General features: G+C 60.4%; 1 protein-coding gene across 1 annotated transcript; it reads right to left on the bottom strand.

Moving 5' to 3' along the window:
* Nucleotides 1–1,820: 1,820 nt before the first annotated feature.
* Nucleotides 1,821–11,387, bottom strand: PIK3R2 (phosphoinositide-3-kinase regulatory subunit 2). The gene is made up of 15 exons (XM_054396021.1): nt 11,042–11,387; nt 7,824–7,916; nt 7,279–7,341; nt 6,449–6,580; nt 6,082–6,283; nt 5,708–5,793; nt 5,315–5,417; nt 5,111–5,209; nt 4,820–5,000; nt 4,486–4,611; nt 4,090–4,232; nt 3,719–3,895; nt 2,904–2,975; nt 2,345–2,515; nt 1,821–2,079 (listed from the first exon to the last, which is right to left on the bottom strand). Exons 1-15 carry the CDS (start codon nt 11,379–11,381, stop codon nt 1,887–1,889), a joined length of 2,181 nt encoding a protein of 726 aa, XP_054251996.1. The 5' UTR covers nt 11,382–11,387; the 3' UTR covers nt 1,821–1,886.
* Nucleotides 11,388–20,217: the final 8,830 nt, after the last annotated feature.

The raw sequence follows: 20,217 nt of genomic DNA, 5'->3' as shown, positions 1-20,217 counted from the left end.
TGGTGCATGAGCCTGGCAGAAAACTTTAGGGTGTTGGCACGGTCCCCCCAGCCCTCCCCCAGACCCCAAGAAGCCTCTGCAGAGGTCTATGAGCACTGGGCCTCCCTGCCCAACTCAAAGTATTCCCTTAGTTATCCAACAGCTCTTCCAGAGTGATCCCCAAAGCCAAGTGTGGCCTCTCCCAGGCTGTGCACTCCCCAGCTCCCCCATCGCCTGCCCCACCCATGCCACGTGGGTACCAAGCTGTGGGTCAGAGGTGGCACCACTGCCCCCCATCCCCAGAGCACCAAACATCAACAACCCAGAGCCAAACGCCAGGGCCTGGAAAGGGCACAGGGGGCAGGGCCTGCACAGCCGAGTGCCAGAGCTGCCACAGCAGCAGGGAGTGAGGCCTTTGCTCCAGCACCCCCAGCTCCAAATGGATCTGGGGAGCAGCCTGGATCGAGGTGAGGAGCAGAGCTGGCCAGGGGAGGGACAGCTTGGTCCCTGCTGGAGGACAGAATGCAGACAGTGAGCACACATCACCCTGGAGCTCTGGCCCAGGCTAGGTCACCACAAAAGCAGCAGCCAAGTCCCAGCACCCACCAGCCTGGGCTGGGGATGCAGCCTGCAGAAGGAAAGAGCCTCCTGCAGACCCAAAGGGCAGCTGCTGCTTGCTTCAGCCAGGCAGGCACAGGAGAACCCAGGGAAGTAAACACCACCATGGCCTCAGCTCTCAGCCCAGGTCCAGCCACTTCTGTCACCCTCTGAACTCAATACACAGCAAGTGCCAGGCAGCCCTAAGGGGGAGTGCTGCAGCCCACAGCTGTCCCTGCCCAGCCCCATCCAGTGCCCAGGATCAGAGCTCTGCACAGCTCCGTATCACGCACCCCCACCTCTGTGCACTGAGGCCCCTGGCCCAGCAGCCTCTTGCCGCAGGCAGCTCCTTCATTTCATGTGGGGCTTGTGGTGTGCAGCTGCCTCCAGTCCCCTCCTGCTTCAGCTGGTGGGACCTGAGTCTGTACCAGTCTGGCCAGCTGCTGCCCAGTGTGGGAGTGGGCAGCCAGCAAACAGCAGTGCTGGGAATGAGCTGAGCAGAGGAACCACATTGACAGAGCTGCCGCTGGCTGTGCCACCACCCAGATGGTGCCACCACCATGGGCCCTACCGAGAAAAGCAATAGGCACCAGCACAGAGTTCACAGCTTAGCTGGCATGACCAAGGTGAGGATTCCTTACTAACTGGATCCTCTCTCCCCAGGCAGCAATGCTCAGAGGTGGCACCAGGGAACAGCAGGGTGAGGTTGGGCACGGCAGGGAACGGAGCCCTTAGCAGAGAGGCCCCAGGGAGGGTGAAGTCTCCTTCCTAACTGAGTCTCTGCATGGGGGAGCAGCACCCCTCCTACCAGCCACTGCTGCAAGGTCACCAGGGCAAGTGGGAGTGGAGGGCACAGGGAGCCTCTTCCTCCGGCACCTAGGCAGGGAGCTCATGGGTCGTGGCTGCTTGGCTGGGCAGGGACAACATAACAGTGCCAAGGAGCTTGGAAGGTAGCTCTGTAGCGGTGCCAAGGGGGTGACCAGCCAGCAAGGAGAGGACCTGACCTGGTCATCAGGGAAGGGGAGGGGGCTGTGCTCACCCCCAGTAATCCAATCACAGCTGGATCCCACCTCCTGGAGGCTGGAGCCCACTGGGAATCAACAGCCCAGCTCTTTGTGTGTGTGTCCCATCAGCCAACACAGGTTCTCAGCTACTGACTGACAGGGACATCAGGAACAGTCACAGACATCTCAGAGGCTCTGGAGGGGCAGGAGCACAGAGACTCAACTATACAGGGTGCAAGAGTCCAGAGCCAGAAAGCAGTGCCCTGGGGAGAAGCTGAAGGCAGCTGTTGTGCTGGGCAGGGCTGCTCATCTGGCTGGTGGCTGGGAGCGGACCGGGTGTGCCAGGGTGACATTGAGGGAGTCGTTGTGCTGCACCAGGGATGTGTGCTTGTAGTGCAAGACCAGGTCCTTGAGGGAGGCGTAGAGGTTGTAGGGCTCAGCAAAGCCGTAGCCAGTGGCCGTCTTGTAGATGACGCAGTGCTTGGTGTCACCATCCACCCTGAGGGCACAAGACAGCAGGGGCTCAGTGCCAGGCCAGGAGCCTGCGGGCACAGGGTCAGCAGGGCACTACCAGGTGGCACCAAAGCAGCCCCGAGAGGCACCTGGCTCCATCAGGAGGAGAGAGCTGAGGCAGGCCCAGGCTGTCACCTGATGCCTCCAGCAGCCCTCAGTGCCCAGGGGAGAGGGGCCGTGGGCAGCAGGCCCAGACAGAGGGCAGCAGTCTGGGACAGTGGGCAGCAGAGGGGCAGCACTGGCACACTCACACCACGGAGCAGGCGTAGCAACCCTTCTGGCTGCTCTCACGGATCAGGAAGGTGCCGTCCCGCTTGCCGCACAGCATCTCCTCAGCCTGCAGCCTGTTGATCTTCCCCACATACCAGGTCCGCTCCTCGTGGTGGGGCAGCTCCTCCTCATCATCCATCATGGAGTACTGGCTGCAGGCGGGCACAGGCATGCTCAGAGCCTCTTGCCATGGGTGTGTGGCACCTCCACCTCCCCTCCCACTGCTGGTTGCTGCCACCCCTCCCACCAGGGAAGTTGTCCTTGCAGGATCCCAGACTGGTTTGGATGGGAAGGGATCCTTAAGCTCCTCCAGTCCAACCCCTCTGCAGTCAGCAGGGACATTCCCAACGAGAGCAGGTTGCTCAGAGTCCCAAAAAAAATGACCTGGGATGGTGCCAGGGATGGAGCAGCTCCCTCTCTAGGCAAGCTGGGCCAGGCTCTCACCACACTCAGCATAACAAATCTCTCCCCTCTCTCTGGTTGGAGTCTCCCTCTTTGGGCTGTGCCCCCAGAGCCCCCCACACCCGCAGGTCAACTCACTCTTCTGTCTCATTCTTGATGCCCAGCCACTCGTTGATTTTCTTCTGCCGAGCACCCTTCTGGGTCAGCCACCTGGGGAACCAATCAGAGAGTCATCTGGGTTAGAAAAGGCCTTTCAGATCCCACAGTCCAACCATTAACCCAGCACTGCCAGCTCACCACTAAACCTCAGCACCACATCTGCAGGTCCTTAAATGCATCTAGGGATGGGGGTTCCATCAGTGCCCTGGGCAGCCTGGTCCAGAGGGGACAACCCTTGCAGGGAAGAAACTTTTCCCAATGTCCAACCTAAACCTCCCCTGGCTGCTCTTCCAGTCCGATCACTTGTTCCTTGGGAGGACCAACCCCCATCTGGCTCCAGCCTCCCCTCAGGGAGCTGTAGAGAGCAATGAGGTCTCCCCTCAGCCTCCTTTCCCCCAGGCTGAACACCCCCAGGTCCCTCAGCTGCTCTGGGGTACAATCACTTTCCCACTCCTGCTGGCCCCATTATTGCTGATCAAGCTAGGATGCTCTTGGCCTTCTTGGCCACCTGGGCACACTGCTGGCTCACATTAAGCCAGCTGTCAACCAACACCCCTGGAGAAGCTGAGCTCATGGCAGGCACCATGCCAGCCCGGGCTGGGTACCACTGGCACAGCCATCAGCAGAGGGCAGCAGCTGTCCCCTCTGAGGCACTGCCATGCCCAGGAGCCGAATGCCGCAGGCTCCTCCACCCAGCAGCCCAGGAGTCAGTTCAGCCAGCCCCAGCACCCCAGGGGAGCCAGCTGGGTGGCTGCAGGCCAGGCTGGGGGGCAGCAGGGGCCCCCTCCACATACACCAAGTACTGGTCCCGCAGCTTGCGTAGCTGCATCAGGTCTGGCTTGAGGCTGTTCATGCGTTTGTCGATCTCCCTGTTCTCTGAGGCTTGCTTCTTCAGGTCCTGCTCCAGCTTCATCTTGCTGTCGTGGATCTCTGTGATGCGAGACTTCAGCTTCTCCGAGTTCATCAGGATCCTGGGGCAAAGCAGGGGGGATTAGGCTGTGAGACAGAGTGGGGGAGGAGGAGGCCTCCTGCCAGCTGTGGCCCATGGCAGGCTGCTGGAGACAAGGACTACACAGGCCCGGGCCCTGTGCTGGGACAGGATGATCCTCCCAGCCCCCAAGGCTCATCTCCATCCAGGGGAGGTGGCCACCACCCCTGTGCTCACCGCTGCACCTCCTTCTCATTGCCCTCACGCCGGAAGCGCTCAATGTACTCCTTGCTGCACTTCTCCTGCGTCTGGCACTGCTCCTCGAAGATCTTGATGGTCTCGTTGAAGGCCTCGATTGCTGTCCTCTTCATCTGCAGCTCCTGGGAAGGGAGAGGAGAGCTGAGGGAGGGGGAGGGCTGGGCAGGTCTCTGCTCATTCATATCCCCTCCTTCCCCCTCCCAAAACGGAGCTGTCCTTGCTGCAGCCAACACATCCCCCTCTTGGAAGCCTATTCTCTGGGGAACCCTCTGAAGCCCAGGAGAAGACAAATGGGGCAGAGGGTGCCTGGTTTCTGGTCTCCTCTGGGCACAGTGGTGCAGCCCCCCATGCCCAGGGCCCACTGGTGCCCTGTACCTGGGACGTGCGTGTGTACTCCTCGTACAGCAGGTCGTACTCCCAGCTCTTGTCCTGGTACTGCTGGTGATAGACCTTCAGCTGCTCCCCGACAGCCTCCACGCTGTCCTCTTTCACCACTTGGTCCTGCCATGAACACAGCCTCAATCAAGACCTGCTCCTGCCCCACAGCAGCCCCCCAAGCCAGGCAGCTGGTCCCACACAAGACCCCAGCCCTGCAGGGTGCCTGCTATCCCCAGGGGGAAGGGTGGGAGACTGCTCCCAGTCAAGGCCAGAGATGAACGCCCCTGGCTCAGGCTGTGTGACAGCCACGGCCCTGAGGCACAGCCCTCACCTGCTGGTACTTCGAGATGGGGTAGAGCAGCCTGGTGTCCAGCTTGGCATTGTACTGTGCCAGTGACTCGTGCCGGTAGTGGGTGATGAGCTCCACGACAGAACCAAAGGTGAGGGGCTCCGAGAAGCCATATTTGCCCTCGCGGTGAAAGATCTTGATCAGCTTGTTGTTGCCTCCCTTCCTGCAGTGGGCAGGCAGAGGAGAGGGCACTCAGCACCCCGCAGCACCCCACCCCAGCCTGGCAGACAGGTACCCAGGCAGCCAGGAATTGTGGGGGCTCCTCATGCCCACCTGAGCGTCAGTGTGTACTCCCCCTGGATCTTGCTGGAGGCGTCGCGCACCAGGAAGGTGCCATCCGGCGTGTCCCGGAGCTTCTCGTTCACTTCCTCCCTATGAGGAACACAACTGTCACAGCCTGGGGGGCACAGGCAGAGCTCCTCTGGGTAATTCCATGGACAGAGCACCAGGGCCAGCAGCCTCCTGTCCCCTCCTTACCGGGAAATGTCCCCCCAGTACCACTCGGCATCCTGCAGGGGCATGCTGCTCCCGTTGGCCAGGCTGGCACACGGCTTCGGCTTGGGCGGTTTGGGAGGCAAGGCTGCAAGAGAAGGAGGGAGAAGGAGGGTGAAGCAGGGTGAGCCCAAGTCCCAGCCCCCCACAGGCAATCCCTTGGAGCACCAAGTCCTCTTCCTTGCAGTGACTACCCCAGGAAACACCTTTGGTTGTCAGGCTGCCAGGAGCTGCTCCAGGCACATCTAGAATGAACAGCCTGGGCCAGCCTCCAGGCATGGCAGGGCTGCAGAAATGCCGTCAGGAACTGCTCACAGGGGCAGAGATTCCACACCCACACCCACCACCTCCAGACCCAAGGAAGGGGCACCTCAGTACCTGGAGGCAACTGCTCCTGCTCCATCTCCTTTGTCTGCAGAAGCATCTCCAGGAACAGCACAGAGAAGTCAGGGCTCAGCTCTGGGCTGCGGGGTGAGAGGATCCAGCGGCTGTAGGAGGAACTTGGCACTGCTCCCACATCCCCCCCAGGCAAAGGGGCAGCCAGGGTAAGCTGGTCCAACCCAGCTGCCTCATCTCAGGCTGACACCGAAGCTCTGCCCTGGCTCTGACTCCCAGCTCCCTGGGCTGGCAGCAGGTTGGTCCCCGGTGCAGTGGGCAGGGGCTGTGGGCAGCACTGCTGTCAGGGGCCAGGCTCCTCACCCCGGCAGGGCACAGCAGCTGGTGCCTGGCTGGAGCCCTGCGGCCTCACGTACCTGGTACCAGGCAGCCGCAGGAGCAGAGGACCGAAGATCTCTGCCAGGGCCCGAGGGTGGAGGCTGTTGCTCTCTGCCTGCTGCGATACCTTCCCCAGATGCCGCAGCAGGAACTGCAGGGTGAGAGAGTTCTGCAGCGGCACTGCAGGTGACTCCAGGGCCAGCAGCAGCTGCTGCCGGCAGTTCTCGGGCTGGGAGACCTCTGGGGACAGAGCAGGGCGCAGGGCTGGGACAGCAGCACTGCCTATCAGCTCTGGCTGCCCCACAGCCCAGGAGTGATGCCAGCAGCAGACCCCACGAGGGGTGCCCAAACGTGTCTGTGCCACCCAGCCACCGGTTCCCAAGCCTGGCCAGGGGCAGCTCTTACCCTGCAGGACACGAAGGACATCTCCATGCACCGACACTGGCACCACGGGGGAGGGCAGGTCCTGCAGGTAACCTCGCAGTGCTTCGCCCAGGGAGTGCACATCGAAGGGCTCCAGGTCACCCAAGGTCCAATCTGCCAGGGCACACAGCTCCCATGGGTGATGGGCACAGCACTGGGCACCCAGTGGCAACTCCAGTGCTGCCAGCACCCATGGCACACCACCCAGGCAGCTGTGATGGGGCACAGCAGCCCTCAGGCAGCCAAGCAGCCCACGTGACAGAGGAAGCCTGGAGGTGCCCCCATGCACCCTAGAAATAAGTCAGCTCTGGGACCCCAGGCAGGGGATCAAGGCCATTTTGGGTGCCCACAGCCTTTGCCCTGAGCTCTGCCACAGGACTTCTGGGCATGCATGGCCAGGGTGAGTGATTTCCTTCCCTGCTGCGGTCAGAAGCAAGCACAGACTGAACAGTGCCATGCTGAGTCCAGCTGGGAGGTCTCCCTCAAACTGTCCCACCCCATCCCACCCTATCCCATCCCACCCCATTCCATCCCAGGTATGGGCTGTGGGGACAGCACACAGGCCCCAAAGAGACAGCAGGAAACAAGCAGAGAGGGTCCCTTGCTGGCCTGGGAGGCTCCACGTGGCGAGCACCTCGCCCTTCACCACAGCCCCCCCTGCCCCATCCACCCTTGCAGGCTGGGGACGGGCCTGGGGCGGCACAGCCCCATGGGCAGAGTGCCAGGAGGGCAGGAGCTGCCAGGGCCAGCCTGGCTGGGTGGCTGCTGGCTCTGTCCCAGTCCCGTCCTGTCCTGGCCCCGCCAGTCCTTACCAGTTCTGAGCGCCTGCCGCAGCTCACAGCCAGATGTCCTGTACAGCATCTCACTCTCCAGCCCTGCCAAAGCCAGGTGCTGCTGTTAGCTCCAGCCCTCCTGCCACCTGTGGGTGCACCCTTTTGATGCCAGCCTGGCAGCCCCATGCCTGCAGCACTGCTAACCCACCCTGAATGGTGCCCAAGCTGACCTCTTGTGGCCCCCTTTGCCCCCAGGACGCTCAGTTCTGCGGCCCCATGGCCCCTCCATGGCACAAATCTGGAATGGAAACACTTCCCAAAGCACCCCACTGGGGTGTGTAGGTGTCCTGTGTGCAGACTCAGCACCCTCCCTCTGGGCTGCAGCGGGGCCAAGCCCAGCTCTGGGGAGCAGTGGCTTAAGCCAGAGAGGGGCAGGGGGACCTCCCCTTCTGCAGGCAGCTGTCCCCTGCATGTCCCATGGAGTTCAGTTCAATGCCAACAGCCTTTACAGCTGCCTCCCCACTCTGCTCTCACTGGGGGGTTTTGGGGGTGTCAGCCCCTCAGAGCTCAGCATCTTCCCTTACCTTTCTTCTCAATAGCTTCCACCAGCTTCACCAGCAACGGTGGTGCAATCTCAGGGGGGCTGAACTGCTCCTGCAAGTCCAGGAGAGGAGACCCTGAGGGAGTAGGAGGGAAGGAGAGAAGGAGGTCACCCCCAGCAGATGCTCTGCAGTGGAGCTGCACCAGGGCAGCTGCTCCCAACTCTGAGGAAATCCCTGGCTTGACACAAAGGTGGCACAGAGGCTGTGAGCAACCTATGAGCTGGCCCAGAAACCATCACGGCTGAGCCCAGCCTTGCTCTGACCCCTGATGGGCTGTGCACAGTGGGATCCCTACAGCTCCCTAGAAGCCCAGGAGACAGAGCCTGTCCCCCTGGGGCTGTGGCACCCCAGACAGGCAGTATGGAGTTCTCAGAGCTCATGGAGCTCAGGCCAGGTTTGGGCCCTGCCCAGCAGAGGGGCTGTGTGGGGCTGGGGGGAAGCAGGGCCCTGAGATTCCCACACGTCATGGAACAGAGAATGCTGTGTCAGCACATTCCTGTCCCAGGAAAACAGCCCGTGCTCCACTTCCCTGTGAGCCCACAGCCTCTGCAAGCTGCTACTGGGCACAGATAGCCCATGGCATGGGACTGAGGTGCCCTCAGTCCTAGGGGGGGTCATACCTTCAGGATAAGTTCCAGAAGATCTCAAGGTCCTGGCTCTGGTGACCCCTTCCCCTGTGCTCAAGGGGTGACACACACTGGGGTCAAGGCACACAGGCCTGGCAGGGCAGCTGCCAGTGGGAAATCTGACGAAGGATGAGCAGCACCAGGACCTTCCTTGCCTCCAGCTGAGCACCAGCTGGTGCAGGAGGCTCCTGTGGGCCGGTCAGCAGCCCCAGGCAGGCCTTGGGCAGCCCAGGATCAGCAAGGACACCCAGCATGTGGGGACACAGAGACAAGAGGCTGCTGCCCCTTGTGCAACAGCTCTGCTGTCAGGGCTCTGACCCCAGCTTGCCTGCGGTGGTCTCACCGCAGGGCTCAGCCAGCTGAGACTGCACCCGGCCAGGCCTGCTGCACCCGCAGCCCACAGAGAGGCAAAGCAGCTCCTGCCAGCACAGGGGAGCAAGCAGGGCAGGCACCCGGCAGTCCTGCAAGGGCTTGTGCTGCTGGGGTGGGGGCAATCCCCCACTAGAGATTGCCCCTGGGCACCCTGGTTGGGGTGGAGAGACTGCGGGCGAGCTGCCAGGCTGGCAGCTCCGAGCCTGACCCTTGGGAAGGGCTGAAAGCAGAGCAAACACTGGCGCTGCCCACGTGTCCCGGCCGGGAATGTGCTGCTTCAGCAGGCAGCAGCTTGCCTGTAGCTGCGCCGGGGCCAGCAGCTCGGCGGCTCTGCAGGCTGCCATGAACAAGGCTGCTCACAGCACGGCCGGGGCGCTACGGAAATGCTTCCCGGCCGCATTTTCCGCTGGCGCTGGCGGCGGAAGGCAAGCACCGGCAGCTCGTAAATCCAGCGGCAGCGGGCACGAGGCCCCGGCGCTCCGCGGGTCCACCCCTGTTCCCCGGGCCGGCCGACGGCCCTGGCGCTGCCCCTGTCCCGTGCGTGACACCGGCGAGCCCAGGAAGCCCGAGCGGCCGAGAGCAGGAGCCGGGAAGCAGCAGCTGAGAGCTTCATGAGGCAGGCAGGACACATCCCTGCACCTCCCGGCTGCACCCCACAGGCTTGGCCTCAGCACAGCTTCCCTGCTGCAAAAATGTTTCCCATCAGCAGCCTGGCAGGGAGACGGCCACGGGCACTGGAAATGACATGCTGCAGGCTCTGGCTGTGGGAATGCACCCATTGGGGACAGGCACAGGGCTGGCACCCCCTCGTGTGCCCTGCTCCACCCTCGGGCAGGCTGGCTTTTGGGCTCTTTCCCAGCCACATCTCTCCTGTGTGTCAGGAGCCCTGGCACGTTTCCTCCACATTCCAGCGCCCTCTGCCTCAAAACAGCAGCTGTGACCAAACCCAGCTTGAGAAGAGAAGGAGAGAGCCTGCGAAGGCATAAATACAGCCCCCGAGGGAGCGCAGGGTTGGATGCAGGCAGGGCCAGCACTTCCACCACAGAGCATGTCCCAGGAGGAGCTTTCTTGGAAAGGCAGTTGTGAGGGGATGACTCAGGTCAGCAGCTCTGCTGCCAACCCAAACGCGCCTGGCCCCATTCCACCCTCTGGAGATGTTTCCTGGGGCCGCCCCTCTGGCTCCCAGCACAGGAGGCAGCTGCAGGGAGCTGCACCAGCCCCACCACCCTGGTTTCAGAGACAGGGGCTCCCTCCCACTCCTCAAGACCCCAGAGATGTTTCATGCAGCTAGAAGCATCTGTTGGGGTGACTGCAGCTCCCAGGCAGAGTGGGACAGGGAGGGCACAGAACTGCCAGCTCGGAGTGTGCTGGATGCCCTCCAGCTCCTGCTGCTGACCCATGGGCACCAGCACGAGGTCTTCTGCAAGGCACGGGCAGGCCAGCTGTGGCTATCAGCCCTGTTTGCCATCTCAGGGCACCCAAGGGCTGCCGAGCCCAGATTTATGTGCCTGGGAGCAAAAGAACACAAATGAGGGCAGCTGCCACAGCTCTAGGGGCAGCACTGCGGCACAGCAGCTCTTCCAGCTCCTGGAGCAGGTCTGTGCCAAGCCCAGTGCCAGCTGGGAGGCAGCCGCAGGTGCAGGATGGCCCCTGCCCTGCCTGAGAGTGGCTGCCCAGCCCCAGCCTGAGCCCCGTGATCCACAGCAAGGACGGGTGCCCAACAGACAAGCAATTAGCTCCGGTTCTCAAAAGTACTCTTTTAGACCCTGACTTTTCTCCTCTTGCCCAGAGACAAGTAATTGTGTGTCTCAGCAGGGCTGAGTGACTCTTGGCAGGGAGCAGTGCCCCAGGCACTCCAGAGGCACAGGCAGGGAGGTGGTTGGGAGAGGTCAGAACTTACTCGGAAAGGGAGAGAGTGAAGCAAAGCCCTCAGGGAAGCAGGGAGGGGGACCAAGAAACATGAGGATCCTGGCTGGTCACAGGCCAGAAAGGGAGAAAGATCCTGGGGAGGGGGGGAGTGGGCCAAGGCACGCCCCAAGCAGCTCTGCTGAGCAGCTGGAGGAACAACGTGCAGAGAGCAGTCAGCCAGGAGCACGCCTGAGCCCATGGCCTCCAGCCTGGGGGTGAGCCAGAGCCACCCACATCCCCCATGTGTCACAGGGCAGGAGCAGAGCTCTCCCAGGGGCACCCAGCAGGGCTTACCTTGCTCCAGGGCCTCCTGCAGCCGGCCCCCGCTGGCCCCGGGCGTTGCGGGCAGAGGTCTCTGCACCCGGGGCCGGTGGGAGGGGACGGAGATCTTCACAGGCCCCACGTACTCCACATAGGTGCCAGGAAAGTCTCCCTTCTGCTTGGTCCGCTCGTTGACACCCAGGATCCACCCAATCTGATTGGGGGTCTGCTCATCCCCATCTTTAAAGCCCAGGGCCTGCAGGGCCCCCTTGCTGACCACCAGGATGTCCCCAGGCTGCAGGTCGATGTCCTCCTCGCGCTCCTTGCGATAGGGGTAGAGCGCACGGTACTGGAACCCATCGGTGCTGCCCATTTCTGTGAGGACCAGGGCTCTGGAGGGAGAAGCAGCAGGTTTTGGGTGGAAAAGGAGGGATCTCAGAGACAGCTCTCCCCCATCAGCTGTCTGAAAGTCTCTGCGGGAAGCAGCCCCACAGGAGCCCAGTCGGGGGTCCCTGGCACGCTTAGGTGCAGCCCCTTTTCCTTAGCTTGAAACCACGATTCAGCCAAATGATGGAGCACAGGGAGAAGGAGACAAACATAATCCAGCACTGGTGAGTGGGCATGCAGCGAGGAAACAGGAGATCAGGGGCTGCTCCACCAGGAAAGGAGGGGGTTTGGAGTCCAGAGGGTAAAGGCAGAGTGGGCTCCTTGCCCTGAGCAGCTTCGTTTTCCTCCCCAGCACCTGCAGAGAGCAGAGGAGTTGTCAGTGCACAGCAGGCACCCCACAGCCTCCCAAAACAGCACCACCCAAATTCTGAGCAGCTGAGCAAGGCAGGACTCCTTTCCCTCCTGCTACCTGCTGAGGCTGAGCCCTGGATCCATCCAGGACACTCCAGCACCAGTTACTCCCAAAAGCCTGAGAGGAGGTAGCAGCTGGGGCAGGAATGTCAGCTCCTCTCTGCCATGGCCAGGCCCCAGCCCTGCATCCCAAAGAGCTTCACTCCTGCCTCTCCAGCTCAGCCTCCTCACAGCACTTATGCAAACAAGAAGGCAACAAGTGGGACAAAACAGCCTTTATGCAGGAACTTTCACATACAGAAAAGGGTGACCCTGCAAGCACCAGCTGGAGGCCCTGAATAGGAGCAAAACAAACAGATTTAACCTTTTTCTTGTTCAATCAATTAAATTTCACAGTTCACCTTCCCATTTCCCAGTGCAATCCCCCACAAAGGCATCTGCTGAAGGTAGCTGCCCACAGATGGAGGTTAACCAAGCTTTCAATGAGAGGCCTTGGAGATGCTTTGCCATTCCCGCAGGGCAGCACTTCAAAGCCTGGCTCTGAGCAAAGTAAATTTTTGAACTTTTCAAAAGCAGCAGCAGCATCAAGTGCAGGCACAGGCTCTTTGTGCAGAGATGGAGGTGAGAGGAGTTAAAACGAGTCTCCTTGGAGCTGCTTGCTGCCTTTCAGCTATTTGGCGAGGAGCTGAGGAACGCACAGCCTGCCCTGCCCAGAAATCCACCAAAGCACCAGCCTGGGTTGGAATATGCTGGGGAGGGGATGGCTGGACTGGGTCATTCCCACCAGCCAGCCATATCCTCCTTTCCCATCTCCTCCTGGCTGCACAGGCCAGTTCTCTACCTCCTGCAGGCAAATCCCGGTCCTCCCAGTTCTCCAAGCAAAAGGCCAGACCTACACTGGGGCAGCCAGAGCTCAGACTTCCAGCCTCACCCCAAGTCTGCTGGAACACTGCAGATCCTCTCAAAGGCTTGAGCTGTTTTGGCCCAGAAACCACCAAATGCAGCTCAAACTCGAGTCCCATCTGAAAACTATTAGAGAGCAGGAAGGCACTTTGCAGGAGCCTCTGCAGAGGGAGGAGAGGAGGCAGAGGCAGCCAGGGCATCCTTCCCAGCGGGGTCACGGCACAGTGCCAAGGCTGCTCCGACCGCTGGAGAGGCACCAATGCTGGGATCTGCAGCATTTCAAAATAGCCCTTCCAGGCCAGCAATATAGCACCGTTCCCACCAGCTCCAAACCCCTCTTTCCTCCTGCACATGCTACCAGAAAGCCTGGGGTTGGTGTGAGTGCCCCGAGAGGAGCCAGTTTCACTGCCCCAACCCAGAACCACACTGCCAGCTGCTTCCCATGACACAAAGGGCACAAAGAAGCCATGGCAGATGAAGCCCACACAGCAGCCAGGGCCCAAGCTCAGGCAAGAATCCCAGCTTGGCCACAAGCAAGCAGGAGCTGCCCTCGGGAAGGTAGGACACTTGCAACCAGACTCTAGTGGGTAGGGCACAGGACTGAGACTGATCTGGGTCACCGGAGAGCTGCTATGGAGCTCTAGGAGCACCACCAGGCTGCAGGACTCATGCAGAGCCCCTGGGGCCTGGAAGTGTTTTCAGGAGAAGCAGCACATCCCAGCATGGCCCCAGTGCAAGCTCCCACTAGGCTAGGCTAGCAGCTGTAGAGAGGTCACAGCAGTGCCCACAGCAGAGCCTGCGATTCCCCAAGCCAACTGTCCCCAGCCAGGAAAAAATTACTTCATAATCCAGAGCATAAAGAGGGATTTATGGCCAGGCTGGCTGCCTGCCCCTCACCCTCTGAGCGCTGCCTCGCAGGGTTTGGTGTAGCCGCATCGGCAGCACCAGGGCCCAGAGTGGCTGCTGCCCGCTGGGGGAGGCGCCGGTGGCTGCCGTTCCTCCCAGAGACCCCACGGCACACCCCAGGGCAGCGCAGCCCAGACCCAGCAGGGTCACTGCTCCCCTGCAGGCACCTCCTGTTTCCAGCTGCAGATCCCAGCCCCACTGCAGGCACCTCTGACAAGCTGGAGCAGCCAAGGCAGCTGAAGCTCAGCCCTGGCAAACTCGTTCCGTGGCTTTTCAAATCAGAGTTGCATGCAGGGTGGGAAGCGCAGAGCCCGGGAGCAGCCTGGCCCAGGGAGCAGGTCCTGCAGCTTCTGCTGCCCCACACGGCTCCACCAGCGCCTTCCGACCCTCTGCCCTGCACTGGGGACACAGCTCCGTGCCACCAGGGGCACTGGGCATGTGAAAAAGCAAACCTCGGGCCAGCCTGGCCCTGGCACAGCCTCACCTGCCTTCTGCACGCTCAGCCCACACAGTGATCGAGTGCCCAGCACTGGGGGTGGGAAGCCCACCAGGAACCCCAAATCCACCTGGCTGACACCGGTGCTGTCTGCTCCAAGGGCCACACTTGTCCTCTGTGTGCCACCAAGCCAGGAGACAGCTCCCCAGGCTGAGCTGCGCGTGTGGGACGGCAGCCGCGGGTCAGGAGCGTCCTAAGCCCCTGCCAGCCGCTGGCCCAAGCCAGAGGAACTCACAAGCCCCCAGCAGCTCCTGGGAGGGAAGGGGAGGTCAGGAAGCAGAGTCCGGGACAGGCAGGAGCCTGTCGGCTGGGAGCACCCTGAGCCAGGGCTCTGCGTGCGCAAGAGAGCAGAAGCAGCTTGCCAAAAGATTTGGGCTCGGCCAGGCTCCAGGTTTGCTGCGGCTCTCGGAGAGAAGCCTCGTGTGTCTGTGCTGGCCAGCGCTTGCTGGGGCTGTTCTGAAAATCCCAAGCGTCAGACATGGAAATACCTTCGGTAAATCTATCTGATTGCCCAGAGACAATCCCGCAATTCATGGGCCGCTGTCAATACTCGCTTTGTTTAACACATCAGTTTGAAACAAAAAGCAGATTACCAGGCTTTTTGTGTGTGCCCAGCACATAAGTAAAAACATCTTAACGTTTTAAATGTGGTTCCTGTACTTTTTAACCCAGTTCCAAAGGCAGTTCAAAGTGCAGCTTGACTCAGAGAAAGCCCAAGTGCTGCTCTGCCTCCAGTGAGGTGAAAGAGCACAGAAAAATATTTAGCAGAATCTGTTGACAGCAATGCACGCAGCCCTTCAAGTTCCAGCAGATTCTCAGCGAGCAGAACCCCACCAAGCTGAGCTCTGAGCTGCAAAACGCTGCCCTAAGGGGTGTCAAGTAGGGAGGGCAAACATCTCCTTCGGCAGAGTGAAGAGGGCAACACAGTGACCGCCTGCCAGCCTGGCACCCTGTCATGACAGCAGCTGTGACATCACCTCTGAGCCAGGGCAGCAGACAGGAACCCATCCATGAACCAGCCCCCACAGCCCACCTTGCCCCTGCCTCCTCCAGGGGGTACCCACTAGGCAGTGCCAAGCATGCCATGGGTCACGCTATGCCCACAAGCACCCAAACCATGGAGCAGCACAGGAGGGTGGGCACATGGGGACAGGGCAGAGCACAGAGTCCCTGCTCTCCAGGGCAGTTCCCAGGGCTGGCTCCCTTCCAGCCCTGCCAAGGAGCCTGGGTGAGGACTGCACAAGGCTTGAAGCACCATCAAGGCCACGGCGGAGGTAGCAATGCCACAAAGCAGTTGGGGGAGCCCACAGGGAGCTGGCGTGGGCGGGAAGCAGAGCTGGACCTGCTCCATGAGCTGCCCCCCAGGGAAGCATCTGGAGGAGCAGGCAGAGCTGGAGCTGTGCCAGGGGCTCTTGCTGCCAGGCTGGGATGGCCATGGCACTGCCAAGCCAGCTGGTATTTCCCTCCAAAGGGGGAAGAGCAGCAGGGGAGGTGAGTTACATGGAGAGCTGTGGCGAGGCTGGGCTTGGTGTCCGGAGAGTGACCACATCACAGAGGCATGGGGCAGCCAATGCCACCTTCACCTCTTATCAGGAAATGCTTGCCTGGCAGAGCCAGAGCAGTGGCAGCATCCTGGATGGGGACAAGGACCATTCACTGCTGAGACATGAGTTTCATTTAATATTTTGCTTCATTCAGTGAAGCCCAAGGATGTGAAGGAGTATCTGAAAAATTTCCCCAGTGAATTACATGTTATGGTCAGCAGGGACCTCGAGGAGCTTCACAAACCCCTGCTTGGTGTCACTGACACCTCCTTCACCTGTCAGGTCTCAGCAGCCTCCTCCAAGGCTGGACAGTCACAGTGCCTCAAGCAATGAGATTTACTCCAAGACTTCTCATACTGTCCAGAGGCTTCTCCTGACATTTTCTTTGCTTCAGTTAAAGCCTGCCCTGTCTCACCCACCCCAGGAGCTTTGTCCTCCTCTCTTTCACTTGGCCAAAGTCTTTCACATTGGCAGCACTCAAGCAGAGATGGAGCAAGCACCTACAGCAGCACCATTTCACTCCAACTCCCTTTACACCAACCCCCATGCAGCAAGAACACATTGCTTCCATTTTAGGAGCAGTCATGGGGCTGAGTTTAAGGATTTTTCTCAGAAATAAATCCAGGAGTTGTATTTTTGGCTCCTTCCCTCAAAAACGACAGCTCTAAAACCGAGTACATGGAAAGAAAGGACCAATAAATCCAGCTGCTCTTGCTAATTTATCTGCTTACAGTCACATTCCCGGGGGATTGGGGATTTATAACAATTTGTTAGCAGCCCTGCACAGTGCAGCAAAAGGACACGAAGTAGGCAACAAGGTGAGAAGCAACCACGTTACCAGACCAGCACTACCCAGGCTCTGGCTGGGAGAGTCAAGACCTTCCGACCCAAGAAATCCACTGCCCCTTCCTCTCTCTGCTTTTTATCTTCCATTACTCAGTTACTTTAGCTCCAAGCTGTGGCTCCAGCTATTCCCAGAGGAATTAAGAGCCCTCCATATTATAAATACTCTTTTCATTGTAAACACACCCAGCACTCAGAGCCCAGCGCTGGTGCTGACATGGCTCCAAACTGGCTCCACAAACCATCCTGCTCCTCGCCACATTCCATCTGAGCTGTGGCTTCTCTTCCAGTCCAGAGCTTTTGTCCAGGGGGACCCAGCTGTGGGCAGAAAGGATTCTCCTGCCTGCTGGGAGCCTTGTTCTAGCGAGTTAAAAACTGGGAGTCTGGGGCAGCCATCAGCTTTAGGAGGACCAAAGCCTCGCTGCAAACCACATGGGCAGATGGAAGCAGGATCTGCCCACGTCAGAAAAGAGAGTCACCAAAGAAACCAAACCGTGGCTTGGACTTTCCCACATCATGGAAGAGTCGATGACTGGAGCAGAGGCCAGCCCAGCCTCGGGGACACACCAGCCCTTTGCATGCTAGGGAAGGGCAGGGGAATGGCCAGGAAAGCAGTGATTTAGGCTATATTTACTCAGCTGTCTCCATTCTCTGCTCTCACAGAGAAAGTCACAGGGCCAGTTCCCCAGTGGCTCCAAGGGCTGCTGGGGAAATAGAAGCCAGACAAGCAGCCACGCGTCCTGAGCTGGTGCCACTTCAGCTCTTTGCAGCCCCCATAGCCCTTATTTTAGAGATGTTCACCCCCAGGTTTGATTACCCATTGAGGTGCAGCTGAGCAGAGGAGCACAGCAGTGGGGCCAAGCCCTCAGCATAGGCTGGGACCCTGCAGTCCTGACAGGACACATTTCTCAGGCTCTGCCACCCAGACAGGGTGCCCAAGACCCCCAGCAGTGGGGGCTGCACCCTGCCAAGGGTGAGGGGTCTCTGCACTAGTACTACTGCAGGAGTAATGGAATAGAAATCTCCATGCTGACACTGCCAGGCATAGAGACAGCCGGGGGGTGTCGAGCGGCACAGCCTCTGCACAAGAAGGCGACAGGGACAGTCCCGGCACCGCAGCGGGAGCCACACAGCTCTGGCACAGGGGACCTGCCCTGGCACTTTGAGGGGAGGGGGGCCAGGGCCAGTCCAGGGGTGGCACGGCCCAGGGGGGAGGTGACTCTGTCCTGACACCAACAGGAAGGCGACAAGGACAGTGCCGGTGCCAAGCACGGCGAAGGAAGCTGGGGCTCGGTCCAGGGACCCGGCGAAGAGCTTCCCGCCGGGGCCCCCACGGCGCCTCCCGCTGAGGCTGGCCCCTTCACCGCGGATCCCTGCGCCGGCCCACCCAGCCCTGGACCCGGGTCTGCATCCCATCTTGGCCTCCCTCTCCCCCGGCCCTGGCCCCTCGGCCCCGGCCCACCTCTTCTCCGGGCCCATCCGCCGCCGCTCCGCTCCTGCCCGTTCCTGCTTCCCAGCCCGGCGGCAGCCTGGGAAAGGGCCCGAACGCCCCCGGAACGGCCCGAACCCGCCCCGGAAATGCCCGAGTGATGCCGGAGAGGAACGAACCTCCCCGAAGACGCACGGGCCCCGCCCCTTCCCCAGCTGCCGGCCACGATCGGGACCACACCTCTCGTCCGAGTAGCTCCGGAAAGAACCGAGGGACCACCAGTGCCAATTGGCGCTGCAGAAGAGCGCTGTGGCGCCCCCTCGCGGCGGACTGGGAGGGAGCGGGAGAGCGCCGGGCACCGGCGCTGTGCACTGGACCGTGGCACAGGGCGGTACACTGGGACTGCTCCGGGCACTGGGGCAGTGCACTAGGAACCGGGAGCGTACTATACATCGGGACTGCACTGAGGACTGCGCGGGGCACGGAGCATAGCACCGAGCCTCAGTTCCTAGGGCATGGTTCTGGGCGCTGCACTGGACATGGGGCACTGCAGACACTGGGCACTGCACCAGGTACTGCATTGGACACCCACAATCCAGGCCTGGGCTGGAGCCAGGCTCAATGCCATGGGCAGGGCCACGTTCCTCTGGCCATTCCAGCACCCCCAGTGCCTGTTTACCCCTCACCATCACCCACCCTGCAGGTACTCCCTGCCCAGCCACACTCCGGTGCTGGCAGTGCCGAATCACATCCCAGCTGCAGACACCACGCCGCAGCTCATGGCAGCGAACGGATTTAATACCACATAAAACTTCCCAAAGGTAGGAATAGGGCCAGGCGCTGGGCAGGAAGACGCAGGCCCCTCAGCTTTGAAGATGTTTTCCACTCCAAAACTCTTTTTCCCCACCACATCCATACCACCGGTACACAGCCAAACCCCCTTCCCACAGTGCTAGTGGACAGGGGGGTAGTTGGTGTGTCCCCCCAAGCCTCCCTGCCATCCCGAGACTGTAACACAGACAACAGAGGAAACAAAGGAAACGTGGAGCAGCTCTGGCTGCTGGGGTTTGGGGTGAAACGGCGCTAGGCTAACAGCAGAAGCAGGGCACAGAGCCTGGCACAAACCACATGCGCACAGAATAACCCAACACAGCCAAGCAAACCCAACTGGCTGCTTTCAGGGGTAGGAACTATGCCCATTGGTGGTGGCATGGTGGTGTCTGTCAGTTGGCAAACCGGGGTCAGTCCTCCCAGCACTGGCACAGTCCTGGGGGGAGGCTGGTTACATGCATCAGTGAATGGAAATGTTTAGATCATAGAAAATGTTAGAAATCAGGGGGAAAAGCCAGGCTGTGCCACAGGTTGTTGATAAAAAACAACACAGGGGGAGGCAGAGGGTAGGGGCTGAGGTGTCCAAATTCCAACCGATGCTGCTGGGTTGGGGTCAGGCTTTAAAGAAAAGCTAATTGTTGGCATTTTGTGGGTGTCGGTGTGCACCAAACACCACAGGGTGTGGGGACAGAAAACGCTGAGAGCTAAAAGTGTCCCTAAAAATCCTGTTAATGTCCAAGTCCATGCTGGGGCGGGGTTCCCACCTGGAAGGGCCAATGGAGCCACAGGCTCTCCATAGAAAAATGAAACCCTCTGCACCCACCATGGCCTCCTAAAATGATCCACAACCAGCATCAGACAGTGAACGTCCACAGCGAACAACTCCCCCACTCCATCCCAGCTTGGGCTGCCACCATTTGGTGGGGGGGAGGGCTGGGGGGTTGAGGCTTTTTTCATGTTAAATATAATTCCCCCCCACCCTCCCGCCCCAGAGGTTCCTTGGGAGCTCTGGGGTGGCTTTAGTTAAAACTGAAGTTAACAGGAAGGGAAAAGTGAGTCGGTCTGTGAGAGCTTAGAAAATGGGGGAGACGCAGGGAAAAGTCTGGGGTTGCCCCCTCCCAGGCCAGGGCGACGCTCCTGCCCTACCTGCTTAGCTTATAAAAAGTAATAAATTAATTCAGGAATATTTGCATCGAATCCTCTCTGTACACAAAGGTTGGGGCCCTGCCGGGGAATCGCCGCCGCCGGAACAGCTCCCGCGTCTCTAGAAAAATAGGAGAATCTTCTGGGGAGTACAAAAATTCTGCAGGGAGAGGCGCAGTGCCGGGGCACAGCCAGCCCAAGGTCCAGAACGGCTCCAGGGATGTTCCTCTCGTGGATATGCCACGCGGGGTGGGGTTTGGAGAGGTGCTGCGATGCCGTAGGGAGCCTGGACCCGCCTCGGGTGCTGGCGCGGGGC

Source organism: Indicator indicator, chromosome 36, assembly GCF_027791375.1.
Source record: "Indicator indicator isolate 239-I01 chromosome 36, UM_Iind_1.1, whole genome shotgun sequence".
Taxonomy (NCBI): Eukaryota; Metazoa; Chordata; class Aves; order Piciformes; family Indicatoridae; genus Indicator; species Indicator indicator.
Note: the sequence above shows the minus strand (reverse complement) of the source record. Positions and strands in the feature narration are given on the sequence as shown.